The 18,565-nt window shown below is 33.0% G+C and overlaps 4 protein-coding genes across 4 annotated transcripts; 1 reads left to right on the top strand and 3 right to left on the bottom strand.

Moving 5' to 3' along the window:
- Positions 1–70: 70 nt before the first annotated feature.
- Positions 71–7,761, bottom strand: LOC107185375 (peptidoglycan recognition protein 3-like). The gene is made up of 7 exons (XM_015573041.1): positions 7,617–7,761; positions 5,962–6,285; positions 4,771–5,013; positions 2,943–3,044; positions 1,512–1,675; positions 761–923; positions 71–263 (listed from the first exon to the last, which is right to left on the bottom strand). The coding sequence occupies exons 1-7, from the start codon at positions 7,759–7,761 to the stop codon at positions 79–81; spliced, it is 1,326 nt and encodes a 441-aa protein (XP_015428527.1). The 3' UTR covers positions 71–78.
- Positions 7,762–10,598: 2,837 nt separating this feature from the next.
- On the top strand, positions 10,599–12,358 carry LOC107185401 (histidine protein methyltransferase 1 homolog). The gene is made up of 6 exons (XM_015573068.1): positions 10,599–10,638; positions 10,856–11,101; positions 11,215–11,375; positions 11,447–11,697; positions 11,872–11,987; positions 12,216–12,358. Exons 1-6 carry the CDS (start codon positions 10,599–10,601, stop codon positions 12,260–12,262), a joined length of 861 nt encoding a protein of 286 aa, XP_015428554.1. The 3' UTR covers positions 12,263–12,358.
- Positions 12,359–12,362: 4 nt separating this feature from the next.
- On the bottom strand, positions 12,363–15,181 carry LOC107185402 (pyridoxine-5'-phosphate oxidase-like). Its single transcript, XM_015573069.1, has 6 exons — positions 14,980–15,181; positions 13,690–13,846; positions 13,522–13,621; positions 13,221–13,274; positions 12,630–12,829; positions 12,363–12,528 (listed from the first exon to the last, which is right to left on the bottom strand). Exons 1-6 carry the CDS (start codon positions 15,032–15,034, stop codon positions 12,363–12,365), a joined length of 732 nt encoding a protein of 243 aa, XP_015428555.1. The 5' UTR covers positions 15,035–15,181.
- Positions 15,182–17,114: 1,933 nt separating this feature from the next.
- On the bottom strand, positions 17,115–18,117 carry LOC107185445 (DNA repair protein XRCC4-like). The gene is made up of 2 exons (XM_015573118.1): positions 17,986–18,117; positions 17,115–17,873 (listed from the first exon to the last, which is right to left on the bottom strand). Exons 1-2 carry the CDS (start codon positions 18,115–18,117, stop codon positions 17,115–17,117), a joined length of 891 nt encoding a protein of 296 aa, XP_015428604.1.
- Positions 18,118–18,565: the final 448 nt, after the last annotated feature.

An 18,565-nucleotide genomic window follows, 5' to 3' on the forward strand; every position in this document is an offset into this window, starting at 1 on the left:
CGAAATCAATTTTACGATTTCGATGATTGTAAAATAATAGATCTAAAATTTATTATTTTTATGGGTTTGCTAGTTCTATTATACGTTTGGTGACCAGTTGGACCAAGATTGAATCAGTCTGTAGAGGCTGTCTCCTGGACAGGACGTGCTCGTAATTTGACGATGACCTAACAATGTGTAATTTTCTTGTATTTTCCCTATAGACACTCCGTATGCTATTAAGCTCTGTGTTGCTTTTATTGCTGCTGCGTTTGGCTCGTGACCTGTAATGTTTTTCATAAAAAGTATTATTTTGATCCTCCACGAATATAATTCTTATAATGAACAGAGACGACAAATACGTTACTTTTGGTTTTTCGCCTATAGAATTTTTTAGGCGTTAAATTCAATCAGTTTATACAAACATTCTATAACTTCAACTTTAATATTTTATCAATTGCACGAAAACAGAATTACAAAACTATGGTATCGAAAATAGTATTCTGTATTTTCAAATTTAATATTTTCTTAGTTACTTGAAGACGGAATTACAAAAATATTTTTAGTTTAGTATGTTTAGTGTCTCAACTTATAATATTGAAAATCGTATTCTATACAAAATAATTAAGTTTAGTGTGTTGAATGTTTCACCTTATAGCATTAAAAGTATTGTATATTAAACATATATTTCATATTTCTGTTACGTATTATCGGTTACTTCTCTGCTAAACTTTGCTTAAATAACTTTGTATGTAGTTTATTGAAACAACCATGAGCTTACCAACAAAATTGCCAATTAGACAAATTCCAATGCTCCTCGAGTTGTAGGGGGTCGAATGTGCTCCATGTTTACCCCATCCTCTCCCCTCGTACACATTACCGTCCTCCCCGACTAGAAAATTGTAGCCTATGTCGCTCCAGTCTTTGTCATTCATATGATAGTTCTATAAATAGAGAGCAAATTTATTTTACTTAACATTACCGCATATCTGTCTATAAATATTCTATTCTCGAAGGTGTCATAAAGAGTATATTAAAGCCCAAATTCCGTATATAATTCCTTTTCAAAGATCCATTTTCAAAAAACATTTTAAGGAATTATTTTTAAATGAAGGTATATATGTGAATAATTTTCCTTGATTTTGAAATACACAATTTATATTCGGCGTTTTATAAGTAATGAAGAAGCAAAAATGCAAAGAAACATTGAATTGTAAGATATTTAGTAAGACTATCTTCTGTGGGTACCAAAATGGCGTCCATGAAGCTGCTGTCCAATAACCGTTAGCAGAGGATCATACGGTATCAAACTGTGGTAATATAAATTCACCCATTACAGATGAAAAGTTCCAATTTATGAGTCTTGTGTGTGAAAAATTATTAAGAAATTGGAAGATGATAGTCGAGAAAGAATATGGAAGTTTAGTCATGTAGTATGTTTTGTCATACAAACTTTTGAACCTTATTGACTATTTTATATCACTGGTGCATACAAAAATGGACTCTAATAATTGTTCCATTACATTGATTACCTGAAAGCTTCTTGCTCTGGCTTGACAGATCGCTTGCATCGTACAAGAGTCAGTAGCTGAATGATGAATCACAACGTACGGTGGTGGATCTGTCGCGAGATTACTTATGGGAATTTTCGGTGATTTTGCGCCCCATTGTGCCCTCGATATTATATTTGGACGAACTATAGAAAATTGAATACCGAATAAGCAATTAATCTTTTATTTTTCTATAAATATCTCAAATTTTTATCTTCATCTCAAAAGTAGTATCTTGTCATAAATGTTACTTTACGGAAAGGTATAACAATTAAATCATCGTGTTTAAAATTACTGTTTCTGAATTCTTTTTCATTCCATAAAGAAAATTAGATATACAGTAAATCTGAATTCCTTAAAAGTAATAAAGAATATAGAACTTATAATTAGCACGCAATATTAAACCACCTAAATAAACCAATTCTCATACCTTCAAACTATTTTCACGAATTATATTACAATACATAAAGATTTAATCTAATTTTATTTCTAACAGTTTATTTATGGCAAAAGATCGAACGATTTCATATAAAATTCACTTTCCTTCTACACGCCGCCATTTTATTTGATAATCGTGGTACATATGACGTTCGAAGGCGTCAACTGGAATAATGATTTCTGTAGGAAGATCGAATCTCGTACACACATAACTCACGGGCGAGGAAAATTATCTTCTCAAATGTTAATTCTGTCATCGTACTGACGTAACAGTAAATTATCAAACTTTCGCAGAGGAGGTTGCCAATCGTGTCGCTGAGTCAACTACAACGAAAAACACGTGTCAACTATCATTTAACTAGCACGTCTAATTAGTCCATTTTGTTATATCAAGTGATGCTACCTATTTGAATACTTATATGTACATTTAATACTATTATACAATGTAGAAATTATAAAAATTTAATACAGAAAAAATGATAATTATTTTAAATAAGAAATCCAATAAAATAAATATTTTTGTTTATAAATATACGAGGTATAGCTTTTTTATTTACGAATGTGTGTATGAAGGCAGGTCATTTCAAGGCTAATTACATCCTATTACATGAAATTGAAGTCACCTTAATGTCTCGATTCAACAATATTTTGCCCACTTTTCCTGTTATGAATAAGATTAGGACGCTGCAGATCTAACTGTATACAAACGAAAAAGTCTACCTATATAATAAATAAACAAACTACAAAACAACCACCTTTACAAATAAATGTTCGTTATATTGCGTAAATAAAAAGCAACAGAAAGACAGAAACTGTGTTGAATTACATTCTTCTTATTATTGAAGAGGTTAACAATTTCAATGTCACGATGTTCGACTTGCAATACAATATTAATTTAAAATGTAATATTAATTGTCAATTGTTAGTAATTATTACGAATCAACGTCGAAAATAAAATCAAAAGAAATTCATTACCAGGGATTTGGTGTACAGCTCCAAACGTAACTTGTAAAATCGCCAACGAGAGGAAAGCAACGATTGATCTGTCCATCTTCTGCGGTTTAAGAGACACTAACACTGAAACATTTAAGTTCCAGTTATTTATAACAGGCAGACTCCTACAATTGACACCAACTCTTGATCTTTGATCACCAGAGCCCACAAAAGAGGGGATTCCATGTGTGTACAGTTCAATGCATGTGCAGATTGGTCGCTATCGGCTTCAACTCGGTATTTCCCTAGCGAACAACATTTAATAACAACTGTCATCGACAAAAGTTCAGTACAACATACAGTAGAATAACTTCAGATTGTGTTATAGGTTTTCATCGAAGAAATTTTCGCGCAGTGTTTTTGGTACATCGAGGAAGTTTATTTTGAACGAAGTTTCCTTAATCATTTGCAATTTAATCAATTTGCATTGATGTATATTAACGTCTGTTTATTTTTTAGTAGTTAATAATTATGTAAGTAGATATTTCTGTACTATGAAGTGTACTAAAGAACGTCAAATTAATTTTGATTTTCAAGAACTGAATTTTCGGATCATAAAGTTTTGAAAAGCTACAATATTGGTATATTTTATATTTGAACACTAATAATTGTATTCTCTGTATCCTTAATCAACTTAAAAATTAATTGTTACGAAATAAACTATTTTTATGAAAAAATGAAAAATATGAAAAGTATTCAGTTTAGAAACATAAAATATCCAACCTTTTGTAGCATTAATATTATTAGTACACTAAAACAAGTTAGGGATTCAAGTTTTCTTTAAAATTAAAATAATTCCACAACATTTCAATTTGACTGATTTATTTTACATAATATTGATAGATTGAATATAATTATAATTATTGTAACTTTATTTACGAATACACTGCTATTTGTATGTACATATTTTAATAAAGACCGTATAATGTATAGTATATAATTCTTATTATATAATATATAATATATATTATAATTAAGAACTCTAATGAGAAATAAAGTTCTCAGGAACATTGTTTGTCGTTGCTCATTAAAAACTACTTTTACTAGGATTACTAAATCGTAACGCAGTCGACCGACAACTATGACTCATCAAACAATTGAAAGTTGCATATTCACGATAACACGCTATGATTAATAACTTATCTCTGCTCAATAGAATTCGTTCTAAACAGAAATGAAACGCAACTAATGCACAAAATCTCTTCAATAATTTTATACAATACAAATACTATGAGTAAATGAGCTTTTAGTTGCAAGCATAGAACTCTATGCTTTAAAGTAGCGATGAGCAATCCACGGCCCTCCAATTATTTAAATACAAAATTCCACCTTATAAATTAAAGATTTTTAAATTAATAAATCAGGTTCTTTCAGATTACGATTGACCCGTTGCAAAAGAAGGTTACAACCTACTGAAAAAAACTGTTGCTCATCACTGTTTTAAAGTATGTATTTATGACACCTTTATGATAATGTATGCGAGATAATAATGTTTATTTTTTACACTGACATGTCAACCGACTTATATACAGCTGTACGAAACATGCTTGTAGCACCGATGTGCATGTTTCAGTATTAAAAAAGTATATTGTAGCAAAAGAACAATTTCTAAAAATTGAAATGGACGCCATTTTGATTTCGTATCATGTAAAATTTGTAAAATTGTAATATGTCAGACATACAACGCCGATTACACAGTTATTTTCTGACAATCGATTGTTCACGCTTAAACAACCGTTAACTATAAATATTTTCCGACTGTTCTCAAATGGTCGTCGTGAACGTTAGGTGTTTTTAATTGTATTCAAGCTGGTTTCATTCACAGCAGCGACTGGTTTTACGGTTGTGAGGGTCGTTGTATAGTTCGGCACGGGTTTGTTGGTCCATCGTGGAAGTGTTTGCACGTACTTGTAGAATACTTCGCCGGGGCACACTGTGTCTCTCACCTGTCGGTGGCCCACAACGTGGTAATTTTCGCTGATTTTGCCCAGAGATATTCCGTATTCGATGAGTTTGTTCAGAGTATCCAACGCTGCTTCGTTTGGAAGAACATCTGCACAGGGAAATCAAACATTTTAATCTAAGAACTTCCTCTTCAAAGATTAAACATTTCGTAATAATATGAATTACAAATAATATTTATCCTATAACTAATCTATGCATTTTCGTACAAGAATTATAAATTTCCTAATACCATTTCCAGCATACTCGGAGAATCGTTTAACACTTATCCGAATATTTATCATTTAAATTTCTACTTTTACTTCCTATGTTTAAAAACTTTCTTACTTTTTCCATGCTATTGACACATATAATAAAACATTATAAATAACTTCCCTCGATTATTATAATTAATATCAATTTAAGGTACATCGCAATTAACGATTCAAAAAACAAACATAATTTTCCTCGATGTTTACGTTTAATTTCGATTTAAGGTACGTCACAACTAACGTAAATTTATTATTTATTCTTGTTAAAACATATTAAATAGAGTAACATTTATATTTCTTAAAGATGTTTGTTCCAATCAGGATCAAATTAGTTCAAAGTTGACAAAATTTATCATTTACTGAATTTAAAAGTGGAAGATTAGTTTCAATTTGGAATTACAAAACCTCAATTATCCGAACTAATAGGGTGTCAAATCCATTCTGATAATTTTTCGAGTATCTGATCTAGGAGATCTACAATTTTGTGCATTAATAAAAATAGATAAAACAATATCATCTTCATCCATTCGTTCTGTGTTCCAATAATCTAAACTTCACTCGATTATTGTCTGGCTTGTTTTACACGATTATTGTCCAGGCGTTATTCCCACCACTGTCAAGCGCATACTTTGTTTCGGCTTCAAGCAAAAAACGAATTTACGAGGGTCTGAAGCAATTCTCCTTACAAGATTATTGTCCCAGCGCGGACCCGTGTTCGGGACGATAATCGAGACGAGTCTGTATTTGGGAGTCTCTGACAATTGACTTTCTACTATATAGACACATACCGCTAAAATCACCAATGACACATATTCCGATGCTTTGGGAATTGTAACCAGGTGCATGGGCTCCAACCTTATCCCAGCCTCGACCCTCGTATGCATTTCCATCCTCGCCAATGACGAAGCTGTATCCGATGTCGAACCAACCGCGATCGTCAATGTGATAATTTTGGTACGACCTCACGATCGCGGAACAGGACTTCTGGTCGTGGCAATAGTGAGCGATTCCTCCATGATGGACCACAACGTACGGCACCGGTGTCTCCATTAGTACCTGACTGATCGGTGGTCTGGCTTTCCATTCTTCTCTGGTGATTATATTCAGCGCATCTAGATAAATAAAAAACACGATTTCTGGATAATCCAATATAGCATCGGTTTTCTGAGCTCATTATTTTTATAACCAATATTGGCTTATTATAATAGTTAAAATTTTATTCAGATACAATACGTATAAAAAAAAACGTTCAATTTGTAAAACATTACATCTATATTACAGTAAGATTAAACTAACAGAACTGAAAGTATTTGAAGATCTACGAAGATTTTAATAAAAAGTGTTTAACACTTCAAATTTGACAGATTTATATAGATTTACAGTTATTTAAGTAATCGAAGTTATGGTTGTTATTATTAAATAATGAAAGTCATGTTTATTACGTTTGATTTGTAAGATATCACATCTAGATTACAGTAAGATTAAACTGACAAAACTGAAAGTATTTGAAGATCTACAAGGATAAAGAAACGTTTAACATTTCAAGTTTGAAAGATTTACAGAAGTTCAAGTGGACGAAATTGTAATTGTTGCTATTATTAAATAGTGAAGGGCACACACACATATAGTGTACAAATTTAACACAAATAGGCATGACACAGAATGTGAGAGTTACAAAATCAATTTCCACAAATGTAGAGTCAAAAATTCCCACAGTGTTCCTGATGCTACCTTCGCAATGGGAACGACAAGAAATTCAGAATGTTCAATATATATAATTTATTTACAATTTGCAAATTTATTATCCTGTCTTTTTTGGTATTTATATTAGTTCTTGTAGCGCTAGCATTTGTGGGGAAAAAGATATACAGTGATTCCTCGATTAATGCAACACGAATAACGGCGCAATTCTCACCACTGAGGGAGTCCCCGTGTGGAACCAATCAAAACAGAGTAAACAGAAGCTAACCAGAGGCTCGGCTTCGGGCAAAAAAAAAATTTATATAGGACTGAAAACTTTTCCGCCTTGCCAGGAATACTTCGAAGTGCATCAGAATATGTCGCGCTTAGCGAGACATTACTGTACATACACACAAGGTGTCCTGTATGTGTTACCGCGAAATTTCCGGACTTTCCTTTAACTTTACAAACAATTGTGTTGGGAAAAAATTTAACCATATTTAAGTGAGCATAACTTCTGTTGATCAAAGTTTGTTTATCTCCATTTTTTTCGGAGATATGGATGTTATTCTTTGTATTTTACTATTCATTTAACGATTGTAAATATATTACGAAAAAATAGAAATAGCATACAAGAAGTCAGCAGAAATTGTGAGCTCAGAGACAATTGAAGGCTTAAAGGTACAAAGGTACCGCGACGTTGCACAACTTCTATTGGTTTTTTATACATTACTGCTTACAAATGATAGGACACCTTGTTTACATTGTGGTAGCACCACGCACGCCAATGTATATTTTGCTTCTAAAAATTTCTCTTTCCTTTTCAACTCTGTTACGCTATTATTCTCTATTTCCTGTCTGCTGGTCGCACATTTGGTGACAGGCCCTTTCACTAATTTCCAACGCATCCTTGAGAGCGTCGCCAGAGTTCTGGTTTTCGTTAGTCTCGGTCCTTCGCCTACCTCTTAGCTTTCTCTGTTTATGACTCTTTTCCTCTGTCCCTATTGCTGTCGCTGATTTCTCAAGTTTTCCTTTTCTATTCTCTTTTCTTTTTCTCTCCCATATTTTTGCCTTTTCTAACTCCGAGGGATTTAGGAAATGCAGCGAGAGTAGGCAGTCGATGGTAAGCCTCCGAGGTTACAACACCAACACTGCACTAGTATTCGCGCTTACCAAATGTACTAAATAAATGAAGTGAGGACAATTTCTATTGTTTTATACCACTTTACCCACTTCAACATGAAGAAAATTTGATATTTCGTAAAAATTGTATATTTTATCCCCTAAACAATATTTCTTTTGGATTTTCAGCTAGTTTGTAATGACTTGTAACATTTACTGCATATTCGATAAATGTCCTAATACTTCTGAACAGGAGTGTATGTTATTTGTGTTGTTTTTAATAACATTTATAGTCGTAGGATTCATCATGATTCATTCTAATAATAAATATTTGAAGAACTTTTACAAAACAAAAGGTAGCATACATATCTTCAAAAAGAATGAAGATAGAAAAACTCAGATTTACTTAGTAGATAGATAAACTTTAGTTCAACACAATTTGTTTTTAAGTTATAAGAAAAATTCTGAAATTTTGTGGCAACACTTCTATGGAACGCCCTGTATAACGTAAAACAGTACATACGCAAAACAGGGGCCTGACGCCTGTTCGGGATAGAATGCAGTCAACTGGTTGGTTTACCCTATTAATGAATTCGTAACACGGATCCGGTCGGACCCGGTTACCGTACGCCGTGGTCCCCTATTTCGAGGGTTAACGAAGAACCCAAAAGCCAAATGCTAAACAGATAAAAATTATTTACCAGTATTATTTTTAAAATCTTCCCAACTGACTGGTAATCCAAGAACACTGTTACTGAACGTAGCGAGTATGATCGCGGCACAGATTGTGGACACGAATAAAATGGATGATCCCATGATCACCAGTACCATAGCAGCTCACGTTAAAAATGTAACTGTACGTGAATCGCGAAACGGCGTCCGCTTTTAAACGAAAAATTGAACGTGGCCGGGAAGTCCCTCGGAGGCGAACGTTGGGTCTTTTAACCCTCTCCCCTCTACGGATCGTTGTATCACGAAAACAAGAACGAACCGCACGCGCGAATCCCCCATTTCTTCAGTCGATAATCGGTTTTGGCTCTGCGTGTGTTAACGCAAGAATAATCGTTTCGTAATCTGATCATGGAATAGAAATCAAAGCGATAGTGGGCACAATACTCCGAGAAATTGTGAGCGATAAGATATAACGTTCGATAATTGTATCTTTGTTAATGTGAAGTATGAGCGTGCATTCGATAATTGATATATTACACAACGAACCGCGAATGAATTATTATACGTGTAATATACTCGAGTGTTTCATTAATGAATTTATGAATCTTCTTTTTCCTCGTCCTTTGGAAATTGAAAGAGTTTCGGGTTCTACGAATTGTTATCGTACAGTCTGATCGTTGCTTGTGATACCGAGTGCCTTCATAGTGGCCTGTATGAATTTGTTGGATGAATTTTCTTAGTGTCATGAATGCATAGAACGCGTAACGTTTTAATAATTAACAGATACTTTCGAAGTAAAACGTGTTCTGTGTATTCTTTATCTAGCTGTGACACATGACAATTGTTTTCCCGAGTTGTGGTCAATTTTGTACATATGATTTCTGATCGTTTTAATTATTTCGCAAGTTATAACGTGTTGGTTTAGTTTGTTTGTTTGTTTTTTTCATTTGTATCTAATTTCTACAGAATCAATTAATCATCGTTTAAAAGATCGTTAAGTCGCATTAACTGGTGTAGACTTCATGTACATTGCATCAGAAATAAATAAATAATTTCACACGGATAGGAAGACGACGTAGTTTTACAATAGTTAAATTATAAAGTTACAGTTTGAAGATAATGAGTCAATAAGGTTATTGTTACCGAAATGGTTTTAAAAATACTGGTTGTTTTTTAATATTGACCCTAAACATTTCAAAAGATTAGATTAAAGGAAAAAAAATGACAAAAATGATAGATATATTTCTTGGTAAATTCATTAAATCGTCATATAGTGATCAAATATTTAAAAATTGTAACATATGTATCAGGTTATTGTTGTATAAACATCGTTCATAAACATTTACGGTGTTTCCTTTTTTAGAAACTGGGCGTTTCTAATCTAATTTTCTAATCCACACCACTATTACTCATATTAGCTAATATTTTTAAATATTTTAAATGTTACTGCTTTCGTGAAATATATTGTCAGAAAAACACTGGTAAAAGAACACTAGAAATTTCATTAAGCTGAAAGAGAAAATTGAGAATTTTGTATCTATTATGATTATATGGATATAATCAGACTTCTCAGACTTACAACAAAAAACATTGAAAGTTACAAAAAGTACCCAAACATTAATACTTGAAAAAAGTGTAAGAAACTAATTGTTTTCAAATTCTGGATTAGAAGATTTAATTAAATTAATAACAAGGTAGTAGGCATAAATGTTATATTTACAATCTTCTACATTTTTATTTTGTATTTAATATCGTGTATATTATTTATGCATATTAAGAAGTTACATAAATTCTGTTTTAAATCACATTCGTCCAACAATCTTCAGAGGTCGCTGCATTCCGGAAGCCTTCTTCAGTAGGGACCTGACTTATCTAAACTTATCTTCGACAGTGTTGTTGATAGTTCTCCTGTTTTGCTTTGACAAGTGTTCAGACAAATATCAAAATCAACATGTTCAAATTTGGATTTTTGAAAGAGAACGAGACGAAAGGTATTTACAATACTGTATCTTTTAGTTGGTTTATTGAAATATTCGTGGAAAAATATTCTTTAAGGTTATGACCTCGTCACATTACTTCTGCGCATCTGCGTTTTTTTAAACGTATGAATTTAAACTTGTAACAATCTTTTATTCAATTTAGTCTCAGTAAAATGTGTTAACGCCAGTTACATAAAAAAACTGTACATAATTAGTGTAATTATTTCAGAAGATAATGCCAATATGAAAAAATCGATCCTTAATTGGATACCCGCCTCGAAAGTTCAAATATCGAAATCGGAAATTGAAAAACAATTCGAACCGAGTGATTATACGGAAAGTGTAATATTTCCGGATTGTAAATTAAAATTAATTCGATCTGAAAAAGCGTTAGAAAATTTAATACAGGAAAACTGTGTAAATATTCTAGAGGCAGAGTCGCAACATTCCGACCTTGTTCCTGCCAAGTACGAAGGTACTCAATGTTTAATTCAAACATACAAGTCGTTGTTTATTATTGCATACGCATTATCTTTCTTCGTCAACAGCAATGCAAAGTTCATAAATCATTCGAATTCTTGTATCAAGGTGGCCTAAAAATATGGGAGTGTAGTTACGATCTAGGTCACTATGTCTTCGAAAACAGCGTCGAATTTAAAGGCAAGCTTGTGTTGGATTTGGGATGTGGTGCCGGTGTCATTGGTCTGATAGCTCTTCTAAAAAATTCCGTTGTTCATTTTCAAGATTACGTTCGTGTCCTTGATATTGCAATTTTCGAAGAATTCGATAAAATTTTTCGTATAAATAAACCATTTTACAGAACGTGGATGTAGTCAAAACCGTAACGGTTCCAAATGTTTTAATAAATTTCGAGGACCGGGAAAGTGTTTTAAAAAGATGTGAATTTTTTTGTGGAGACTGGGAATCGTTTACGAAATTATATGACGTGGATGATAAAAATGAGACTGCGAAGTACGATCTAATTTTTACATGTGAAACGATTTATAATCCTGAAAATCATAGGAAGCTTTATGAAGTTTTTAAAGAAAGACTTAAACGAGATGGTGTAGGGCAAGTATAACAGCTTAAGTGGATATTTTTATTGGCAAGGGCTGAAAAGATATTTTCTGGGCATTAGTTGTGGAAAAATATAGATGAACATAAATCGAGATTTTAAAATATATATATATAGATTTGAAAAAAATAAAAATTTCGGTACATAACATTGCATCATTTGGTGTTTAGGTTCATTGCCGCTAAAAGTTTCTATTTCGGTGTTGGAGGAGGGATGAGACAGTTTCAAAGCCTCATAGAGGAAGATGGTATTTTCGAAGTCGAAGTAGTCTGGACAAGTCGTCAGGGTAAAAAATTATAGTCAAATCAAACTCAATTAGTCACTCAAAAGAACTCAAAATAACCCCTAATGTAAATCATGTCAAACCCATTTGAGAATAAACCATAGTAAGAATAAATCCTCTGTAGCTTTGAATGGCTAATTGATTTTGTTTTAATTCTAGCATCAATATGTCATAGACATGTTTTTCAAAACAAGCAGTAATTGTATATATATATATACATATATATTTCAGGATTGCAAAGAGAAATTCTAAAAATTTTACGCAAACACCGTTTATAAATCTAACCCGTAGCTGTCTCTACTTTTACCTATCTCCCAAGGACTTATTGTACTAATATCACTTATAAAGAATAAATAACTATATTTTTCTTTTTAGTAACTACGGTGATATTCTTTCATACACCCATCCGTTGTCCCCTTTATGAACAAGAATATTATCGATCTTTTCGTTGGGTTTGGGCTTCCTAAACCGTATTCTGTCATGCAAACGATCGCTCTGGCCTTGCCAAAATTCCACAGAGTGTGGAATTACGATGTATCCACCCCTGGAAAATAAGTTGTTTGGTAGGAAGTAAGCTTTCAACAGTATTGTGTATAGAATCAAATATTTATATAATCATCTGTGGAATCTTATCTGATTAATTACCAACATTCCGGCCTTTTAACTTGACCCTCTGGGAATTGAGCCATCAATTCCCTTTCTTTCACTATTAGTGTTTGCCTACTTGCGATTACATTACTCTGTTTGCTGGCCATTGATCCTATTTGATTTGAGTACGGCCGGCTTTGGAAGTAACGATCCGAATCTTCAGCTGATGTTTTCTGTACTTTGCCTTCTACGCGAACCTACACAATTGTACAGTAACTAAGGAATAATAATAATACATGTGAACCTAGTACAGTCGGATCAAAATCGTTAGCTGTAATAGATATTGACGTTTTACCCCTACTTTACCTCTCAATTTCTCGTGGCTCAGCTATTCTTTGTTACTAAACGATTTAATCGAACGACAGGGAGCAAAGATTTAGACCTTTTTCCGGTTCTTACGTTCCCAGTCTCCAAATCTCGAAACAGCCAATCTTTGCTCCCTGTTATAGGCGCTCAACTTCCGTTAAAGATCATCGTCAATTAAAAACCGTTGAATAACTATCGAAACCATTTCGATTCTCGTGAATCCATAGCAATTTTCACATATAATTAATAGGCTGTGGTTCTATATAAATTATATTTTCTTACCACCCGATTCAAGGGTTCCCAGTAAAATGTCAGTGCCGCATGCGGATTTTCAGCCTAAAAAAAAATTTCGTAAATATGTTTTCATACCGTGCAAAGTTCATGTAAAACATTTTATAGAGATACCGTGAACTCTCAGAAGTCTACTTAGGTGACAACAATATCTACCTTTCCCTTGGGGAGGTACTTCTCTACGACCTTGAACAGCGAATTGAGTTTCGACAGACTATAGTGGTTCCTTTAAGTAACATTCAAGGATTCACAGTGTCTCTTCCGCCTACTTGTATTGAAAATATGCACTCACTAACTCGCGGCCCTTTCTGCTCTCATAATTCGTGTAAAATTTGAATCCTTCCGAACCGAAACCTTTAAGCAAAACAGCTCGTACCGACGGTATACCATTTCTGCAAGAACCACATTAACGTTTCCGCGAACCATTTGTCAACGAAGCAAGTCAGTCATACGATATTACTTGGTAGCTGTTCCGAGGAACATAGCGTTCGGTTCGAAAATCTGCGGAGTGTTGCAGGCTTCCTCGAACCATGCTTTGAACTGTCCTATTGGCTCCTTCCTCGACAGGCGATCCTCGGTGAAAGTGTCCTGTTTATCCTTATACTTCATTCGCATTCCTGTACGTGTAAATAAACATTGCCAAGGAATTGTTTAGCATAAATAGATACAGTCAAATCATGTGCATCTATATGGAATACAACCCTATCTGATGCAATTATTTTGGGACCCTATAAAAGTACTAATTCGAAGAGTGTATCGTTATTAAAGCGATTTAAAGCTTGAAACTGTTTGGAAAGTTTAAACGCGATCTTCAATTTAGATGTTTCGCTACGACTACACTTTGCTAAACTGTTTAAACTCCTGGTATTCATAGACGTATCATTTAAGACCAAACATTTTTGGGCCTGCTTGTTCGCGGACCCAACCACTAGCCATACCTCAACTAAGTTGGCGTTGTACCAACTTTTTTCTATTTCCTAAACTTGGAAACCTTGAAAGTATCACGTCTTGACGACATCAAACAAACACGCGGTCAGTTTTGAAGGCCGTATCATGAGATCGGTTTTTGAACTAATTTAAAGAGTGAAAGAAACTTCTGCATAATTATATAGCATTCGAAAGAGACTACTTAAGCGAATTTATATAGCACATTTTATAAAAGTCCCAATGCATGCAAATAAAATTCCCTCATTTTTGCGTGAGATATCGTATGTCGAGTACAGTACCGGTCAGAAGTGTCGGAACAACTCGAAATTTTCGATTTACTGACATCGAATGAATGGAAATGTAAGAACGTGTGTCCATAAAGACTGAAATTATAAAACCACAGTCATGTCTATACCTATGACCAGTACTGTATATCCCACAAAAAGTTGGATGAACTATAATTGCGACAATACTCTAACATTTGAAACTAGTATTAGATATAACTATTTCATATCATTTAATGGCCTCATTATATTTTTGTATGTTAATATACAAGTCATTCGAGCACACTCTTGTGAGATACGACGACACTCATTATCACGAGCAAATGTTTGATAACAGGTGTTCCAGCGGTCATTGCACAAATACTATTTCTAGTTACACACAGCGAGGTCAATTTTTCGAATTGTAAAAATATCGTTAATTCAATTGTTTGAGTTCAATGAACATGAATGATACACATTCGTCTGCCAAAATAACGTTAGTGACTTTAATAAATAGTTTTTTAATCTTGAAGATAGGTGTTTTCTGATGAAAAAATTACCTCCAATGTCAATACTGTAGTTTGAATCCTGAGCGATAGATTTATCGGACGACATAAGTGCTCTGCAATCGTTTCACAAAGAAACAATTGATAACTGAACTGAAACTGCGAATGTCAACGACAAAAAACAAGGAAATAATAAAAACGAACGCACTTCTATTTCCTAAGCACACGCTACTTGCGTATATCTCTGGCGTCAACTCGTTTCGTGAAATTCGAGAGGTTATCTTCTGGCTCGTGGAAGGGGGCGCGCAATATCGCAAGATACGAAAGGTATAGATTTTGTGCGCTTGTTAGTCGGTGATTGTATATAAGTACTTGATAATTTTTATTTATTGTTCGGGTTTGTATAATGTTCGTATAATTAGTATGTTAAATTGGCGAGATTTTAGTAACTGTATCTGTATTAATTGGGTAAATAAAATGAATGATTGGAGAAAATTTAAACCCAACAGAAGTTTCTACGCCATTGGAATGATTAGTATTGTGACGTGTGATAAATATGATTCAGATAATTTTTCATCGTAAAACTAATTTCTGTTGTATCAATATTTCTCTATTTTAATGTAATAAGTTGTTTATATACTATGTTCGTTCCCTAATTGCCTTTCACTATGTCAAACTTTTAAAAATATTGTTTACATGTAAAGGAGCTACTTTACAAAACGATCATTTTTGTTACATTTGTTAATTACAATATGTCCTTAGATACCAGGAGCCAATAAAATAATTATTAGATTATGAAATAATTTCTGATTTGCTAATACATTTCTTTCAGCTATTGATTTTCTAATTTTCAAGTGTTTAACATATTTGATATGATTTAATATACTTTAGCGAAAGAGTAAAAGCGAAATTCGACTGTTAAAACATACGTTCCTAAACGAATATTAATTAATTGAAATATGCATTTTAAAAGAATACAGAGCTGATTTCAGTTGACTTTAAATAATGCCAACTTCACGTCCACCTCCTTTTATAATTAAAATCATATACCTCAATTTGAATTTCACACTTGTGAAGCTTACGCTGGACGCCGCGACAAGATGAGGGCGAGATTCATAACAGAACAAAGATTTTTTACAAGCCGCAATTATGCAAACTATGCGGACAACAATACACGGATTTAAGAAATTGGCATTTGTCCCTACGATTCGCTGGTATTTAATGATTTTGATTTTACTGCTGCAGAAACCACTGAAATTATCCTAAATCCAGCAAACAATTCACTCGACACAACAACGAACCTGGATGATACATGTCTTACAACTTCTTCATCGGAAGGTCGTAGTATTCCAATAATTCCAACCACGGAAAGAGTAAACACTTTGCCATCAATAGAAGATGAAACTAGTCCTTGTAGCGAAAACTTGCCATCGGAAAACCAAGACCCTGTTCCAAGACGATCTTTCTGTGACGCGAATAGTGAATTCGTCTTCACCATTAAGAGCATGCCGCAACTTAAATGTTGCCTTCAATGTTTCGCCAAGGGACATTATACCCATCCCCAAGATAACGACCAAAGGACAGAGAGTATAAAAGAGAGTTAGTTGATTCGGAAAAAATAGCTGAAGAGAAAAAGGAAACAAATTCTAAAAAACGAAGGACTTCGGAAAAATCACAGACCTCCGATTAAAAAAAGGAAATAGAATTTTTTACTTTCGATTACCTTTACATGTGTCAATCTACAGTTTTTAATAATATAACATATATAACAGTTTTCATAGTATGACAATAACAAAACATACTTAATCTTGCCTCCATATCAGTACTATCTTATCCCGCATACTTCATCTTGCCCCCATGGCAGTACCAACCTACCCTTGGTCTAGCAATATACTATACTCCACAAAACAGAATAGAATGAATTTTCATGAAAATAATTCTTATGTACAATTCATTGAAATTCAATTTTCGTAGACAGACGTCTAAAATATTTTATAAAAGTATATTATTTCTACTTTAAAAATTGAACATTTGTGCAACACAATACATTGTAAAAAATATTTTATATACAATTCATTAATTTGAAGAATAAATTGTTTCAATAAATAATGATTAAATCGTTTATCTACATGGAAAGTATAAGAAAACAAATTTTAATAATTGATTGCACAATCTATATGCAGAAAAATTCATTGAGAGAATAATTCTTCCTCTGATTCTTCTTCTATAAAATTTAAACTGCTTCTTGATTTTTTGGTGCCAGATGTACAACCCAGCTTTGCTAGTGTGCAATCATCTTCTCTCTTTGTACAATTTTCTTGAACTTTTATGGTATTTTCAGTGCAATCTTTATTAGTAAATGCTTCATGACTAGATTTTTGATTGGTTACCGTAGTCCTTTGTATAGCTGGAAAATTCTTATTATCAATGAACTTGCTTTTCTTATTTTCTTCATCTGAGGCTTCACTTTCATCTGTACATACATCAAAAACTGATTCTTTAGTGTCATGCTTCTCTTTAATAGCATTCTGTATTTCCCGTATCTTCCTTTTCTTAGAATTTAATATTAGGATAAATTTTTTATACATATCCTGCTCCATAGTAGTTTTGGTTTCTATAATTTTTTCTATATCTGATGTTAACTTTGCTTTAGTATCCTTTAAATTTTTATTTTCTTCTTCGAGTTTATTTAATAATCTGCCCTGAATATTTTGATAAAACTTCAAAGATTGTTGAAAGCTTTCTGAGATAACTTTAATGTCGGAAATAGGGTTTAAATTGATTCTTCCGAGAATCCACATATTATCCTTCCATCGTAAGGTTGTGTCGTCAATAAGAAATAGAATCTCTGTATTTTTCCCACAAAGTATGTCCTTAGTTTTATGAACATATTGTTCAAATGATTGGTCTAGTTCTTTGCAAAAATAATTCATCTCTTTAATATCCATCTGTAGTATTAAATCGTTTTACTTGAATAAGACAACAAAATATGAAAAATATTGGAATTTCATAATGGAGATCCATTTAACCAATTCATTGATTACAAAGTTACATACAAACCTTACCACATAATGGCAACATTGTTGGTTCTAACAATATTACTTTAAAATATGATTCAAGCCATTCTACATAGAGTGTATAATATTTTTTATCAATTTGATTAAAAAGTTCGCGTCCAATTATTTTTGTCATTGTTAAAATAGTTTTTACAAATTAAAACAAAATAAAAGAATTACTACTTCAAAAAAGTGATATTGTTTTTACGGTGTATTTACAGAAATACACAGTTTTCATAAATATTAATTATAAACCACGTCAGTGTACTTGACATGTTTTTTACAATGAATGTATTAATTGACTTTTCCTTTTTTATTAAGTAAAAGTTAGGTTAAGTATGTCAAGCGATAAACGTATGTATGCACATATATATATATACACAAGGTGTAACAAAAATGTTGGAGGACCCGGAAATGGGAGACTCGCGAGGTGATTTGAAACAAGTTTTTCCTTAGCAAAAATGTTATCTGAGGCTTTGTTCAGCTTGGTTAATGAGTTATTGATCCCTGTGGACCGGGGAATAGAGAATACGGCCACGGTAATCCCTGCCTGTCGTAAGAGGCGACTAAAAGAGCTTATTGCC

Source organism: Dufourea novaeangliae, unplaced genomic scaffold, assembly GCF_001272555.1.
Source record: "Dufourea novaeangliae isolate 0120121106 unplaced genomic scaffold, ASM127255v1 scaffold57, whole genome shotgun sequence".
Classification (NCBI taxonomy): Eukaryota; Metazoa; Arthropoda; class Insecta; order Hymenoptera; family Halictidae; genus Dufourea; species Dufourea novaeangliae.